The sequence below is a fragment of the Aegilops tauschii genome, chromosome 6, assembly GCF_002575655.3.
Source record: "Aegilops tauschii subsp. strangulata cultivar AL8/78 chromosome 6, Aet v6.0, whole genome shotgun sequence".
Lineage (NCBI taxonomy): Eukaryota > Viridiplantae > Streptophyta > Magnoliopsida > Poales > Poaceae > Aegilops > Aegilops tauschii.
The window spans coordinates 377,295,101-377,311,286 of record NC_053040.3 but is presented as its reverse complement, the minus strand read 5'-3'; the positions used below and the strand labels follow the sequence as shown (position 1 = coordinate 377,311,286).

The window sequence follows — 16,186 nt, the reverse complement described above, 5'->3', positions numbered from 1 at the left end:
AAATATAAGATGATTTTGCAATTCAATTTGATAACTGAATTTTCAATTTGGTTAAGATCAAATAAGGCATTTTTCTTCATGATAACTGAATTCAATGTATCTAGTGATGAAATAATCCAGCGGCAATCAACTGCCCTAAGCAACAAGACAGCAAAGCAAATGCAGCGACTAACAATACATAAGAATCGCTCAAAACATCAATGACAAAACTCAACATATGATATTCTAGCTGCCATAATAACATTGATTGATTCCGCAAGGTACTCATTAAACCAGTAAAAAATAGTCTCACAATGGAACCACTAAAGCATGACAAAAGTTTCTTCTTCAGCACGAGTAGAACAAGTGAAGATATCACATCCATTCTCTCAACTGCATCAGGAAGCATCTAGATAGGAGAAACTACTTCAGCAGCCTCACATAACAACCTGCCCAAAGCCAAGCCTGCATGATTAAACATAAAGCTGTTACAATGGATTTGTACGCAGTTTAAGAACAGAATGTTAAATTCATAGCAAAGAATACAATGTGACCAGACAAAAGAATAAAATAGACTAGCATGACCAACATTCATCCTAACAATACAAGTTCACAATCCAGGGAATCTACTTACAATCATCTATAGTTACTAGCATGAGCACTAGATCAACAAATAATCTTGCCACATTCTACCTAGCTTTAATTATCATAATTCAAGTCCATATGAGATGTTATCACATGCCACACTCTCCCTAACAAGTTGGCAAACCACAACAGCATTTCTGGTACCAGCAAAGCAACAAATAATTACTGCCAAACAAGAATCTGGTCATTACCTTCTTAAGCGGGGATCTCCACCTCGCCGTCGTCGATCTCCGTCTGCAGATCCTTGGGGTCCTTGCCGTCGACGGTGCAGCCGACGCTGACGCAGGTGCCAAGGATCTCCTTGACGGTGCCGGCCATCTCCTTGGCCATGGAGCGGACCTTCATGATCTTGGCGATCTCGATGACGTCGTCGAGGCTGATGTTGCCGCTGTGCTTGATGTTCTTGACCTTCTTGCGGTCCCTCTCGGGCTCCTTGAGCGCCTTGATGACGAGGGCTGCGGCGGAGGGGACGACGGACACCTTGGCCTGGCGATTCTGCACGGTGAGCTTGACGGTGACGCGGAGGCCCTTCCAGTCCTTGGCCGTCTCCTTGGCGATGTCTTCTCCGATCTTCTTTGGGGAGAGACCGAGCGGGCCGATCTTGGGGGCCAGGGACGACGCAGCGCCGACCTCCCCGCCGGTGACGCGGACATACACCTCCACGATCTGGGACGGGTCGAGCTTGGGAGGCATGGCTGCGAGCTTGGGCTGGGGAGGATTGGCTGTGGGGAGTGTGTGGCGGCGGCTGGAGTTGGAGATGCTAGGGTTTGAGCGGCGCGCTTGTGTTGAGATTATATACTGTCTGGGGTGGATGGGGGTTAGGGTTTGGTGGCTAATTCGGTGGTGTGTGTGTATTGGGCCGTGAAGGATCGTCAGAATCAGGCCGTTTGGGAGATTAAATGGGCTGCGCCGCACATGTTGGGCTGAAGTAGTGGATGTTTTTTATTAAAATATATATATAATATGAAATAAGTAATTAGGGGTACCCTTACAAAGCTCACTCCCACCTTCTACGATGGTGACAAGTGCGCACTGCATGTGTGCCAACTTTTCGCTACTTGAGAGTCCTTTTCCGTAGATTCATTTTCTCAAAACGTTTTATCTCTTGCACCTTGCATCCAAATCATGAACAATTTTCACCGTGAGATACCAAAAATATAAAAAAAAAACAAAAACAAAGAAAAAATATCATAAACCAGAAAAAAGGACCAAAAGTCAGGAAAATCGAAAACCAAACCTGAAAGCACAATTGTGCAAAGGGAAGCACCACTATGCATTTTCCAACTTTTTTTGGAAGCACAATTGTGTATTTCCCTTTTCGAGTAGCACGGCTCTTGGAAGCATAACTGTATTTTTCCCCTTTTTGGTAAGCACATTTATGTTTCTCGTGGAAGCACAACTATATTTTACTCTTTTTCGAAAACACAACTTTTGCTTCTCGCGAAAAAGCAATGCTTCCCAAAAAAGACCGGCCAAAACCTAGGGAAACCAAGCAAAGGTTGGAAAAACCAAACGAACCCCAAAATGGGTACAGAAAACAATCCCAATGGTACACCTAGTGCGCAACACATGGCGGCGAATGGGTGCACCACTTGGTGCGCTCCTCGACCAAGAAAATGGTCTCAGCCGGAGCCCTCCAAGTGGTAAACCATAATTGGTTGCTCCAAGTATAGCGAACTGCATCAGACCTCCTCTCTAGCGTCTTTGGCGCGAGCGTAGCGGGCCATGGCCCAATCTCTCCGGTCCCTCGCTCAGTCGATTCGGTTCGGCCGTGAGCTACCAACGTAGACACATTCATAAGATTGTCTAAGAAAACACACTCATATGCCAGCTGTTGTTCATAAAATAATCAATTAGTAGTAAAAATTGGTTTTTTAACTCTGAACAAAATGATGAAAGCAAAAAAGTGCTCGCGAGTTTGACAATAATCTTTCAAAATGGAAAAAAGTTCACTGATTTAGAAAAATGTTCTCGAATATGAAAAAGATATCTAATTCAGAAATTTTTCATGAATATGAACACAATTTTGACAAAAATATTCTCGAATTCAAACAATGTTCAGGAATATGAGAAAAATCACGTATTTGAAAAATGTTTGCAAACTGAAAAATGTTCATGAATATGAAGACGAGTTTGGCAAAAAAGTTCACAAATTCAAAAACCCCCAAATATTCACGAATATGAATGCAAGTTTGACAAAAATGTTCTCAAATTCTAAAAAGTTCATGAATGTTGGAAAAGTTCACAAATTTTAAAATTGTTCATGAATTCAAAAAATGTTCGCTGATCCAAAAAATATTCATCAATATGAAAAAAGTTCATGAAAGCAAAAAAATATTATTAATTAAGAAAACATGAATTTGATTTTTTTATGGATTTTTCAAAAGTTTACATTTCCAAAAATTCAGGAATTTGAAAAAAGTACATGATTTTTTTATAAAAAAAAGAAAAAGAAAAACCAGAGATCGTTGACGCACTTGATTTAGTTTGAGGATACTTCAAGCTGAAACTCCTTGGCCGGCAATCTCTTTCTGATTATTAAAATGAAGCATTCACGTGAATATTGCAGATCAAATCTTAGGACTACAAACTTTCGAACCCATTAAGGACTCTTATTTGTAGTACTACTTTATTTTTTTCAACCGGGATAACCCCATTTTCCATTATACAATTATTTAGGAAAAGCCATCATGGCAAATTTATTAATTTTCGAACATAGTTACATCGTCCACTAGGCTAGATACAACGAAAGTCAGAGGATCTCCCGTCCAGACACAAGTATGGGATCCTTCCACATGGGCACCTAACAAATGAGCTACAATATTCCTATCCCTCATACAGTGTTCTACTTCTATGATTACTCTCTCATTGTCCACCCCATACACATAACAGAAATGAGCAGTTCAAACACAGAGAACGATCTCTCTCTCAAAATAAGACAGAACAAAGAGGGGAAAGGATCAGGTTCGAGCTATCGAAAAAAAGAAACCCAGCTAACCATTAGCGATCTGGGCACCACCTGCAGGACGAAAACCCAAGAGCAACAATCTGTACAGTTTGTTTGCATACAAAACAAGACGCTCACGCAAGAGCACTGCAGCTAGCATCTAATGGCCAAACTAATAGCGTATGGATGTGAAGACACCAACACTATGACTCTGTTGCTCCAAAACAAGACACCAACACTATGACTGTGAAGACACAATGGCCAAATCAATCCATAAGTTTTGACTATGAATGAGTAATGACTAATGATGATATAACTCACGGCAAATTCATTCCTGGGCAGTTGAAACAAACAAGAAGCAGTTGAAATCGCTAGGTTCACATTTGATTAACAGGGCACAGCAGCCTAATGAACTGGTATATATATTACTCATTATATAATCCATATCCATTCGACATATACCACATAACAAGCACGAACGACCAGAACCGACACAAACTGTATAGGTTGGTTCAGAGAAACCATGGTTTCACAACCCGATGCTCTCGACCCACACACACACACGAAAAATTGAGCGTTTCACTCCTCGGCAGCATTTGGAAATGAAAAAAGCAAAGCCTAGTTATCACTTCACAACTAGAGCCGTCTCTCCTTCATTCAGTCCCACCAGATGCTTGATGATTCCAGTGAACTCCTGCACCGATCAGTACTCGGCGTTGTCATCCAGCTCCGCGAGGGCCACCCTGCTGCCTTCATCGGTGGTGATGGCCAGGTTCTTCCCTTCCTGCGCCAGATAAAGCACAGGCATCAGAAGTCAGTGTACGTCCAGTACAAGGAACAGCATATAAATTAGCAGAGATGAGATAATGGTATTAACAAAGCTTTGTCAATTGTAATTACCTTGGCAGCAATAAGACCCTCCTTTAAAGCACTCTTAAGCTTCCTTAGGCTCATGTTAGCGAGGGCGACATTTTGCTTTGCACACTCTTCTCTCTTATCCTCAGTGATGATGACCTTGTCCAGTGTCTCGACGATGGTCTCGGCGTGCTGAGAAACCTCACTGCCCTCGCTGGATTCTTCAAGTTCTTCGGTGATGACAGAGTCAACAGTCTTGGCTTCAAGTTCTTCAAAACCCTCCTTCAAAGCACTTTTAAGCTTCCTTAAGCTCATGTTAGTGGTGGCAGAGTCAACAGTCTTGGCTGCAGATGAGGCAGGAGTAGCAGCATGGATTGCCTCAAGCGCCACCTGAGAGCTGTGGCTTTCAGTTTCAGCATCACTGAATTCAACATCGTCAAACTCTGATGACAGATCAGCGCTGAAATCATCTTCCTCTCCACTCTCCTCATTTTCTTTAGGCTTTTCAACTGTCTCCAGCATCTTGAGATCCTCCTCTTCTTCATTAGAATCAAAGTTAGCTTCAGTGGAGTCATTAGCCTTCTGCATATCCTCCTCCTCAAGGTCCTCCTCTTCATCAGAATAAAAGTTCACGACAGCGGAGTCGCTCACCTTCTGCATATCCTCCTCCTCGAGGGAATCCTCCTCGCTGCTGTACTCACTGAGGTCATCCTCCTCGCTGCTGTACTCACTGAGGTCATCCTCCTCACTGCCCACTCCATCGAGGTCATTTTCCTCAGCACTCTCCTCTTCTGTCAGATCACTCTGCGGCGAATCATCAGCAGCGACTTCCTTCTCTGTAACAGCAGCTGGGATCATCTTGGTAGGAGCATCAGCAGTCTCAACGGTGGAACTGAAAGCATTTTCCTTAATATCATCAGCAGCAACATCCTTCTCGGTCACCGCAGCTGGTGTCATCTTGTTAGGAGCATCAGCAGTCTCAATGGTGGAATGGAGAGCATCTTCCTTGAAATCAGCAGCAGCAACTTCCTTCTCTGTCACAGCAGCTGGGGTCATCTCATTGAGAGCATCAGAAGCCTTAACGGTGGAATTGAAAGCATCTTCCTGGAAATCATCAGCAGAAACTTCCTTCTCTGTCACAGCAGCTGGGGTCATCTTCTCGTTAAGAGCATCAGAAGCCTCAACGGTGGAATTGAAAGCATCTTCCTTCAAATCATCACCAGCGACTTCCTTCTCTGTCACAGCAGCTGGGATCATCTTGTTAGGAACATCAGATGCCTCAGCGGTGGAACTGAAATCATCTTCGTTGATGGCTTCCTTTGGCACTTCAACAGCAGCTACTTCCTTTTCTTCACTGGCACTGTTGATCTCATCAACTATCTCGAACACAGGTGACCATTTGCTGCTTTCACCATCTTCAGTTGAGGCACCTTCAACGTTATTGATAGCTGGTTCAGGTGTGGCCTTGGAAAGGACACCTAAGATAGGTGAATCCTCCATTGCTGACAAGGGAACAGACTTCTCAGCACTGGCAAGCTTCTGTTCTTCCTCAACTGCAGCTTCTGATGCATCATGGTTCATAATTAGCAAATGGAATCAACAGATAAAGGACAAAATTTATAAAATACAAAAGCAATGACATGGGTGGATTTAGGGATGCTACAGTTAAGTCATATTGGCTACAGATAAAGCAAGGAACAAATGGATACATTTCAGAATCGCTATAGATGAACAGATGAAGTTTGAAATGAAACATTTTAGTCCTAATGCAACAATCCAGAGTACTAATGGGTACATATAAACAAGTAACATATGAATGAAATTTGAAATATAAATCTAGACCGACTACAAATAACACAGGAATAAATGGATAGATTTTTAACTGCCACAGCCTAGAGTTTAAAAACAAATGGATACATTTCAGAAAGCTCCTGATAAGTACAGACAAACAGATGAAGGTTTGAAATGAAGCATTCCAGTCCAAATGAACAATCCAGAGTGCTAATCAGTACTACAGATAAACAAGAACCAGATGAATGAATGTCAAAATGCAAATCTATATGCCTAAACAGTACAGATAAGCCAAGAAACAAATTGATGAATTTTAAAATGCCACAATCTAGTCTTATTCAAGGATTAGCTGAAAGGACTCTGAAGCATCGGTGATGTGAACCTTCTAACCTTCCTGGAGCTTGGTAGCCTCTTCCACAACTTCCTCCAGCTTAGAATCTTCACAGCTCTTGTCAGCAGATTCAGTGGGCACAACAGAAGAAACCACTGCACAATCAGGAAGTCGAATCAGTAACTATTCTCAAACAATACAGAAAGCAACTTATAACAGGCACATAATTCTAACAGTAACCAGAATCAGTAACATAATCACCTTCATCTCCCTGCTCAGGTTCATCCGCTTTGCTGTTTCCTTCTTCCGGAAGCTTTGTAACTTCCTCCTCCTCCTCCTCAGGATCATCGCACTTCTCATCAGAAGTAACGGCTGCATGATCACAATGCTCGCATCAAAAAACTGCCCCCATGCAATCGAACATTCAAACATACTGATTAGGGGAAGGAAATCACTCTCACCCTTGGGCTCTGCATCCTGCACCTTCTCATCCTTGAGTTCGGTCGAATCCGCCTCTTCCTGGTCCAAATCAAACATCGCCTTCGATCTCGCAGTCTTCCTAGTCGATCTCTTTGTGGTGGACACCTCGACCTCCATGGCCTTCTCAGTCTTCCTGATCGATCTCTGGCTCCTCCGCAGAGGGCCCGCCGCGGGAGTCGGGGGGAGGGGTGCGGGCGTGGCCCGCGGGCGGCGGCTGGTGCTGCGCAGCGCGACGCCGGGGGTCCTCACGATCTCCTTGGTGAGATTCCGCTTCATCTCGTCCTCGCCCTCCTCGACGTCCATCCGGATGGCCTCGGGCGACTTGACCGAGACGCGGCGGCCGCGCGGGAGCGGGCTCCCTAGCTGCTGCTGGTCATCCGCGGCCGCCGGCGTGGCCTTGAGGACCGACTTCATCGCCGACTTGCCTGGGGTCGGGAGGCAGAGCGTGGTGCCGATCTGGTCGATCCCATCCACCTAATAATCCACAGCAACAAAACCCGCATCAAACAGCCATCCCCACGCCCAAACTCATCCCCACCCTAACGAGTCCCGCAACGAAACATCCACATCTCAAAAACAATAACGCGAATCGGAAGGGGGAAACCGAGGAGGGAGGGCGCGTTACCGCGGCGAGGGACTGGAGGGCCTCGACCATGGCGAGGTTGGTCATGTTGGCGCGGACGCCGTTGAGCTTGCAGAGCGCCTGGAGCTCGCGGCGCGAGAGGGCGTTGAAGTCCATGTCCGCCGCCGCCGTCTGCATCTCCATCTCCATCGCTCCCGTCTCCTGTCTCTCACCTACCTCCTCCTTCTCCCGACTTGGCGCGGCGCGGCGGATGGATTTGCTCGTGGATGGCGAAATGAATGCTGAGATGCGGCGGGGCTAATCGGGGGGCGAGGGGTTATATAGGAGCGCGCGTTCGGGGAGGGCTTTATGACCGTTGGGGGCGAGGCGAGGCGGCGCTCCGCTCGCCTAGGGTTTGCCCTCTGGCCTCTTTTTTGAATGTTTGAACAGGGGCCAGGCCAGATCGCGTGGCGGCTCCGGGGGGCTCCGCGTACCCTCTAGGCTGTCCCCAGTCACGTCGCTGCGCGCGGGCCCGGGCGAGAGACGCCGTACGAGTGAGCGACCGGACACGCTGTCCACAGATCTGTCCCTATTGATTATTCCCGGTTTTTACCAGTCTCGCTGCGGCGTGGGTCCCGGGATAGCGTGAGGCGTAGACGCGCCTCGCTTTGCGAGTTTGGAAGGCGTTGATTGATTCCGGGGGCTGTGGGTGGATCCTTCGAGGCTTCCCGATTTTGCCATAAATGGAGATCGTTCGTTTTTCATTGGTTATCACATTATTGCCGAGCCAATAGAAACCTCATCGATTTTCACAGAGACCGGGTTTCCGTGTGGAACGAAACTGTTTTCCTTGTTGCTGGGGTGTGTGAAAAGGAACGGGTTTGCTTGCGACACAAAAAAAAAAAGTACTACTTAAAAAATCAATGACGCTCTATTTCGAACATCCCAGTTTTTCTCCCTCCTATTTGCTAAAAAATAATTGTAATGATGTATTTTCTCAGCTAGTGTATATTTTTTTTGGGGGGGGGGGGGGGGGGGGGGAGGGGGGGGGGCTTCCGATATATTTATCTCCAATCATGGCAGTACAACAAACATCAAAAATAATAAAAATTACATTCATATTCATAGACTACCTAGCGACGACTACGAGAACTGAAATGAGCATGCCATAGCCAGTTTGGCAGTTTCGTGTTCGACACCAGAGAAGTACAAGTGATCCAGAACAAATATGTACATTTTTTTACATGCTGAAATTAGTACACCACTACCGACACGTACAGTTGGTACCTGGTCGCATATGTACAGAATACAACACCTTGTTACTCCCTGCCTGCTTCCTTCGATTATTTTCGATTTCCACAGATGGACTGTACACTTCCGAGGTTTTGGCTACGTCTAGCATTCTTTTGCATTTTGCATCCCCTGTATGTATCAATGAGCCAATCTGATCAATTACCCTGAGAACTACTACGTCCTCACTTCCACTATATCTCCATCCTTGAGCTCGGTTTGAGGCAGCACAAGTTGGCCATTGACCCAAAGCAGCTTCCCATCCACGCCCATTCTTCTACCGGCGTCAGCGGCTGTGCTGCCAGTACTCATCCTCATTATCTTCCCATACGGCCAGCAGATGATGGCCACCTCACGAAGAATTGGATCGGTCAGCGAGCCGAGACTTCTCTCCGCTACCGATGCTCGACGGCGTACTTGCTCCTCCCATTGAAGCATTGTCCTGAGCAAATGAACCTATGACAAATATAGTGAATATAAGCAGTGAGATTCGAGGTTTCCTTTCACTAAACATTAAACAAAGTAAATGTCAGAAATGGCAGCAACATGTTGACCTTGTTGTTGATGGGATCACTCAAGGGAGTAGAGATTGGAAGGTCGGAAGTTGATCTATCACCGTTGCTCGATTCAGATGTCAGAGTGGAGGTTTCTTTGCCTTCAAATACTGCAGATACAACCATCCAGTACTCCTCCTCTTCCTCTTCCGTCAAATCAATTATTTGAATAAATGTCGGCAAAAGTCTCCCAAATTGGTCTTGCTACAAAAGATATTAGAGGTGTACGAGATATCAATCAACCATATGAACAACAATGTAGTAGAGACAAATTGATACGAAGTAGTAATGTTTCAGCCATGCAAACCTTATGGTATATACCATCCCGGCATAGTGTGTACTTCTCCAGGTTTGTTGACCAGTCACCATGTCCTGGTGCACACCACCATTTCTCAGTTACCTAAAATAAGTATGAGTGTGAGATAGAAATAAACGCCTTCTCACACGCAGAATCCATAAACAAAAAATTGTCATCATCAGATATACCTTCTTATGAAGCCTAGCATAAGCCTCCCAACGCTTCAACTGAAAGGAAGATCGCCGCTCAGCTACATCTTCAGAAGCTTCAAGGGTAAAACGTACAGCAACAAGCAATTCTTTACCCCCTTTCTCTATGCTGCAATTTGACTTACACAAATCAGATATCAACTGCAATAACAATGCTACAAAATAAACAACAAAGTATGTTCATAACTGAAGTTGAAGCTATACCTGACAATGACAGCTGCCAGTAAGTGATTACCATCAATTCTGAGGACCGGATGCCCCACTTTCATAGAAATATACTTTGAGGGCACCCCGTCTGTTATTTCATCTTCTGAAGAACTTGATGCATACGACGTACTTTGTTTTATCTTGTTACCCATGCCACTTCCCGTGTTAACACTGCTCTCCTTGTACAACCAATGCGCAGCCAGTCCATACTCTGCATACTCATGCATTCGCTGTGGACAACAACCTCCAACAGGATCAGGACGAACTGTTAAGCATCTATTCAACAAAATAAGAAGAAACTTTATCTACCTGGGTCCTAATTTGGACCTCCAGCGGTGAGCTATCGGATGCCTGAACTGCTGTATGGAGTGACTAGAACAGAAAATAGCCACCAGAAAATTGAAGTGCAAATAGGGGATGGAAGGAGTCAGTAAACAAGACAGTCTAGTAATTGATTCGACAAGCAGGTCAGGGTTCAACTCTAAGCTAGTTCATGGTATGGACAGCATAATACCATTACTAGCTTGGGTGATTAGCAGTTCCCATGCAAACTAAGCACACTCGAATTTTTGGATTAATTCATACTTCCGCATTAATACTGGCTACAAGATGTTTTATTTGGTGAGAGATGATGCTTACTTGGTAACCGCTGCCCTTAGGGTTGATAATATAGTCATCGAACTCCCCATCGATTGGAGTCCATAACCTGCACATGCAGATAAAGCAGACAATTAAAATATGAACTTAAACTAGCCACAAAGAACATCCATAATGATAAAAAGGCCAAGTTACACGGAAATATGATGATGCTACACCGATACATCAAATGAAGCATTTATTTGGTCAAGTAGCAACTTTAGCATATCTAGACCTTCTAGACATGGGTAGCTCCACATAAATAATTAAATTCACAGGAAACCTGTGTACTATATCAAGGATGCTGTAGCAACTCCTGACTGCAGGTCCATGCAATGCACCATTTTTGTCTCCAACAATCACCCTCAACGCACGAGCATCGTATACTTGTCTAATGCCTACACGTTTCCTTTTCATCTGTTGATACAAAATGTGTCAGTAACTAACAAATCCAACATGCAGAAGTGCACGCCATAAGAAAATTCTTTCAGTAAGGCTGACAACTCCAACATACATTCTCGAATTTATGATCATAATGCATTGGTTACACATGTACTTAAACAACACGAATAATACTATTTGTATGTAGTCAAACAATCGACTAATGGTACCTTACAGTAGATGCTATATAAGCTTTTCAGTCTACTTGACAGCCTAACTTCCATCCCAGGTATATACCTGCAGAAGATGTAGCGTAATTCAAGAATGAGAACCGCAATGCTACTAGTGGGCACGCAGATTTAGATAATTAGATGTGAGAAGTTGGGCATCCCTAAGATCACTAGGTTGTGAACTTACGACGTTGTTATAAGCAATTCCTGCTGAAGTTCTTCCTCACAAGCTGCTAAAGATGTTAATGCAATAGCAGCGTCATCAACAATTTTAGGCTTTCGTATGGATGCTTCAGAATTACTTTGGAGATTATTAAGGAAGTCAGAGCGCCTTCTCCGATCCAAAAAGAGGTCAAATGGCAATACAGCTCGCAATAAATCCTGCAGTGAAGGAAGGATTTATAATAAGATAAGCTATCAAGCATACCAGTTTGAGGAGAATGATAAGAATTTATTGTGTTCAATCATACATATGCTGATGAGGGAAGCGAGGTACGGGAGGCAATATAAGTGAAAGTTGCATGACATATCGATGTTAGTCAATCTGATTGTTTAGTATATGTTGCTAGTGAACATATTCATTTACTAACGCACCTCCATATTTGATTGTTCTTGGTCGTTCGAACTAAGTAAATCATGGGTGGAAGTCGCGTGCACTTCCTTCGTGGAGGCAAGCAAATCACTTCTAATTGATGACCTTCTCATGCTTTTATCCTTGCTGGTAGAATTCCACATCGAAGTAAGTTCAGATCGTATTTTCATGAAAACTTGGGGCTGCGAGAATTTGAAGGAGATAAGAAACATTTAAAAATAATGATGCACGGAATAAAATAAGGCATTACAAACTATAATGGTACTAAACAAGAGGTACCATGATAACCTCATTGCAGATGCAAGATCAAGACATGAATAACTCGATGAATAGGTCAAAATAACAGCCTATGCTTTCATCCAAAAAAAAACAGCATATGCCCAGTACTAAATGGAATATGGTCTCTTTGGCCCTTTCAAATGCACAAAATATTACTAATTGGTCTGCCTAAACATATTTTAAGCATTTTGGTCCAACAGTGAAAAGAGATCTAGTTTATCACAATCATGCATTATAAAATGGCTCCTAAGCATCAAATCAACATGTTTGAGGGACCCATCAAGTGGTGTGGCATGCAAACAAATCTTGCATCAAACACTCAAAGTTACAACAATATAATGGCTATTAACCATGAGATGAACAAAGTATCTCTTGAAATTTGAAGAGAGCATAACAACAAATACACAACATAAAGCCCACGTGGTATGTATCCAGAACCAAGTAAAGCCAAAAGACGTATCACACGGGGTAATATTACAGATGAACAAAAGTAACATTTCGGAGGCAACCCATATGCTTAATAGAATAAAAACCTGAAGGACAGCAAAGCATAAGTCTTCTAGCTCAGCTTTCAAAGCCCAGACTCCCAATCGAGAAGCAAGTGAGCACCAGACAGCTAATGTCTCTTGAGCAACAGCCTCAGCTTTTGGAATGGGAAGAGCATAGCTGAAATGCTGATCTTAGTAAGCACACAACCATTTACATAATCCAATAGCTATTTGAAAGCATACTTAAGTTAAAAGTAGGAGCATTTCAATACATATAGAGAATGCTTAGGTGCTGGCAATAAGGCAACTAAAGGAGTGTGTTACGATGCTGATGGACATAAATGACTCAAAACAAGTACCGCTGCTGGTTTGAAGGGGAAATACACAGTAAGTTCCAGATGGGAACAAGACAAACAAGATAGTTAAGGCTGGTTCATATTGCATCACTGACTCTAGCAGTTGGTCTTTATGGTAAGGTGAAACAGAAATTGCTGATGAGAATCATTAGAAGCTCACAAAAAACATACCATGGAGGTATTGTCAAGGATATTGTCATGTGACAAGCCAGAAAAATCGGTACTCCCTCCGATCCATATTAATCGTCGCTGCTTTAGTACAACTTTGTACTAAAGTTGTACTAAAGCAGTGACAACTAATATGGATCAGAGGGAGTATTACAATTGAAGATACTAAATACTTCAGATTAAACGGCAGGTTTTACGTGTACAGCAAGCTACATAGTAAGGAGAAGCCTAAATAACTTACATTGTTCGCATATTGTGCAAGCGGTCTGCCAGCTTGATAAGCACCACACGAGGATCATCAACCATCCCCAATAGCATAGCACGCAGGTTGTTTGCCTGGCTGACAACAGGACAATCATAAATTCCTGAGTTTTTCGGGAGCAGCATCATATGTTTTTATGGCAAATTACAAATATACCAATGCACTGTTCGGAACTAATTTTCATTAGTAAGAAAAATCATAGGAAAAGAGAGTGGACATTAACAATCTCTAAGAGTAGCTTAATAAGGAATGGAACATACTTCTTCAGAAGTAAGAGTGCTTCCGCCAGTGTTTTTTTGCCGATGCCTGCGCAGTAGCTGTAATGTAAAGCTCATAGTCATGGACAATGGCAAAAACATGTTGAAGAGAAAGAAAGTACAGACGACAGAAAGTGTTACATAATGCAGTGATTATGATCTTTCAAGATAACAATAGGAAGGGATGAACTGCATTATGCAACAAGGACAGAGCAAATTGGCATGCATATGGTGTATTGAGACATCTGAAGCAAGTAGACTGAAAATTTAAAATAACTCAGCATCAGGAGAAAAAAAGACTGAGATGGAACTTAAAACTGGTAGGAATGTCATGGTATACTGCATTCATTAACAACAATTTTAGTAATACAGCGTGCATCATGCAATAATAAGCACATTTGCTATATCAATCATGTCTTCACCATCATGATTTGCATCCCAATATTGTATGGTAGTGAGATAGCACTTATGAATCAATGCTAGCACTAGCAGAGAAATGCTTATATAGAATGCTTTACTAACAAATGAATAACCTGATTTATGTAGCTCAGTTTTGATACACCAGATACCAAGCTTGCAACATCATCCCCAAATTGCTCTGCTACGCTCTTCAGGTTCTCAGCTGTATCATCAATAACATCATGAAGAATACCAGCAACAACGGTATTGATTGCCTACATGAGATGCAACCATGGGATTAGAGATGAAAGAAGGAGAGCATTCATCAACTAAAACCTATAGAAACAGAAGGGCAGCGGAGCCATACTCTTTCTCCAGTGGATGGGACCAAGGCAGCTAAGATTTTTCCCGTATGTATGCAGTGTGTAACATATGGGTCACCTGTTCTCCTAAATTGCCCAATGTGAGCTGTACTTGCAAATGCAATTGCTTTCTGCACCTGTATCACGGGATTGAGGATGTCAAATAAAAGAGTAAAAATGTCAAAGTTCAGGTGAATACATATATATGACAATTTTTGTTCAGAATGTCTCTAATGTTTTAATACCTTTGGATCCTCAAATATTTGATATCCTGTCACCTCCACTCCTTCAAATACAAGAGTATCTGCACGTATACAGAATAAAAGTGTAAGGTAGGCAAAACAACGGATGCATATCTTACTTAAATGGGTGCAGGGCCTGCGGTCATAGGAGATTAGGAGCGTTACTGGCTTATTGGAGCTACAATGTTAACTAAGCAGTAAAAACAAACCAATTACTGATTTGTTATGTTATACTACTACAAGAGTACACTATAAGGTGTAAAATGCTCTGCGATGCATACATCACTCAACTGCTGCTTCCAACAATTCAAGCATGCGAATAAATTACTTCAAATCTATATATAAAAGCTAAGACGCAATGATTTAGATGGTCTAGAACGCGATTACTAGAGCTTATTAGCTAATCGCACATATGGAATGGAAGCATAGAGATATGATTCACAATTGCTTATTGCGAATAAATTACATGTTACGCATAGAGGGTATCTACCAGGCAGCTGCTCGATGCGAGGCCAGAGGAAGTCGACCTTGGTCGACAGGCACGCCCCGGACGCGATCGCCACGGCCGAGACCGCCAGTTGCGCGATCGTGGATGCCACGGCGCCGTGAACCGCGCCGCCGCTTCCCCCCGCGACGGCGGCCGCGGCGATCACCTCCCCGGCCCCTACGAGCGCGGCTGAGGCCAGCGCGAGCCGCGGGGCCACGTGCTCGAGCACGCACCCCAGCCGCAACCGCGCCCTCCTCCGCTCCCCGCGCACCAACGACGCCGCGGCGCTCGCCGGAAGCAGCACGAGGCGGCGGCCCAGCATGCCGAGGTCGGGGGCTGACGTGGACGCCGGCGACGGCGTCATGCGAGTCGGGCGGGCCGCTGCGGTTGCGGGGGTGCTCTCCGGCCGTGCGCGGGCGGGGAGTTTCTATCTCATTCTGGCACGCACGGCGCGGGAGTGGCGACGAGTGGTGGGGAGGGGGTGACCGGGTGAGGACGCCGAGGCGTGTTGGGTTTGTGTGGGTGGCTGTGGCTGGGACGGAACGGCGTTGCTCACTCCGCCTGTCCCCTCTAGCTCCTCCCGTTGTGCTGATTTAAAGGGGGTTGAGGGGGATTAAATCCCGTACCGAAATTCGTCCAAATTTCCTCCAATTCTTGAGAGGAGATTAACCGAACAAGGCCTTACGGTTCTCTTTTCTTCTTTTACTACTACTCGCTAGATCATGAGTTTTGCTTGCCTCGGTATTTATTTATCAAAAACGTTATTACCGAAAAAGGCTTTCGCCCCGCTTTATAAATAAAGCAAACCGCCAAGAGCACATATACAAGGACTAGTTCAGAACACACACCCAAGTCAGACAACAAGAGGTCCAGAAGTACTGCTGAGGGCACAGCTCAAC

General features: G+C 44.2%; 3 protein-coding genes across 3 annotated transcripts; all 3 read right to left on the bottom strand.

Moving 5' to 3' along the window:
* Positions 1-201: 201 nt before the first annotated feature.
* LOC109741423 (large ribosomal subunit protein uL11) lies at positions 202-1,398 on the bottom strand. The gene is made up of 2 exons (XM_020300508.4): positions 816-1,398; positions 202-444 (listed from the first exon to the last, which is right to left on the bottom strand). The coding sequence occupies exon 1, from the start codon at positions 1,315-1,317 to the stop codon at positions 820-822; it is 498 nt and encodes a 165-aa protein (XP_020156097.1). The 5' UTR covers positions 1,318-1,398; the 3' UTR covers positions 202-444; positions 816-819.
* A 2,579-nt stretch (positions 1,399-3,977) lies between these two features.
* Positions 3,978-8,015, bottom strand: LOC109741424 (uncharacterized). Its single transcript, XM_020300509.3, has 6 exons — positions 7,654-8,015; positions 7,010-7,502; positions 6,810-6,920; positions 6,608-6,703; positions 4,472-5,988; positions 3,978-4,355 (listed from the first exon to the last, which is right to left on the bottom strand). Exons 1-6 carry the CDS (start codon positions 7,798-7,800, stop codon positions 4,275-4,277), a joined length of 2,445 nt encoding a protein of 814 aa, XP_020156098.1. The 5' UTR covers positions 7,801-8,015; the 3' UTR covers positions 3,978-4,274.
* An 875-nt stretch (positions 8,016-8,890) lies between these two features.
* LOC109741426 (uncharacterized) lies at positions 8,891-15,877 on the bottom strand. The gene is made up of 18 exons (XM_020300513.4): positions 15,291-15,877; positions 14,804-14,862; positions 14,564-14,695; positions 14,331-14,471; positions 13,801-13,857; positions 13,520-13,614; positions 12,800-12,932; positions 11,990-12,169; positions 11,583-11,776; positions 11,396-11,462; positions 11,068-11,201; positions 10,788-10,854; positions 10,458-10,520; positions 10,146-10,378; positions 9,921-10,050; positions 9,742-9,834; positions 9,435-9,638; positions 8,891-9,336 (listed from the first exon to the last, which is right to left on the bottom strand). Exons 1-18 carry the CDS (start codon positions 15,649-15,651, stop codon positions 9,058-9,060), a joined length of 2,622 nt encoding a protein of 873 aa, XP_020156102.1. The 5' UTR covers positions 15,652-15,877; the 3' UTR covers positions 8,891-9,057.
* Between the last annotated feature and the right edge of the window lie 309 nt (positions 15,878-16,186).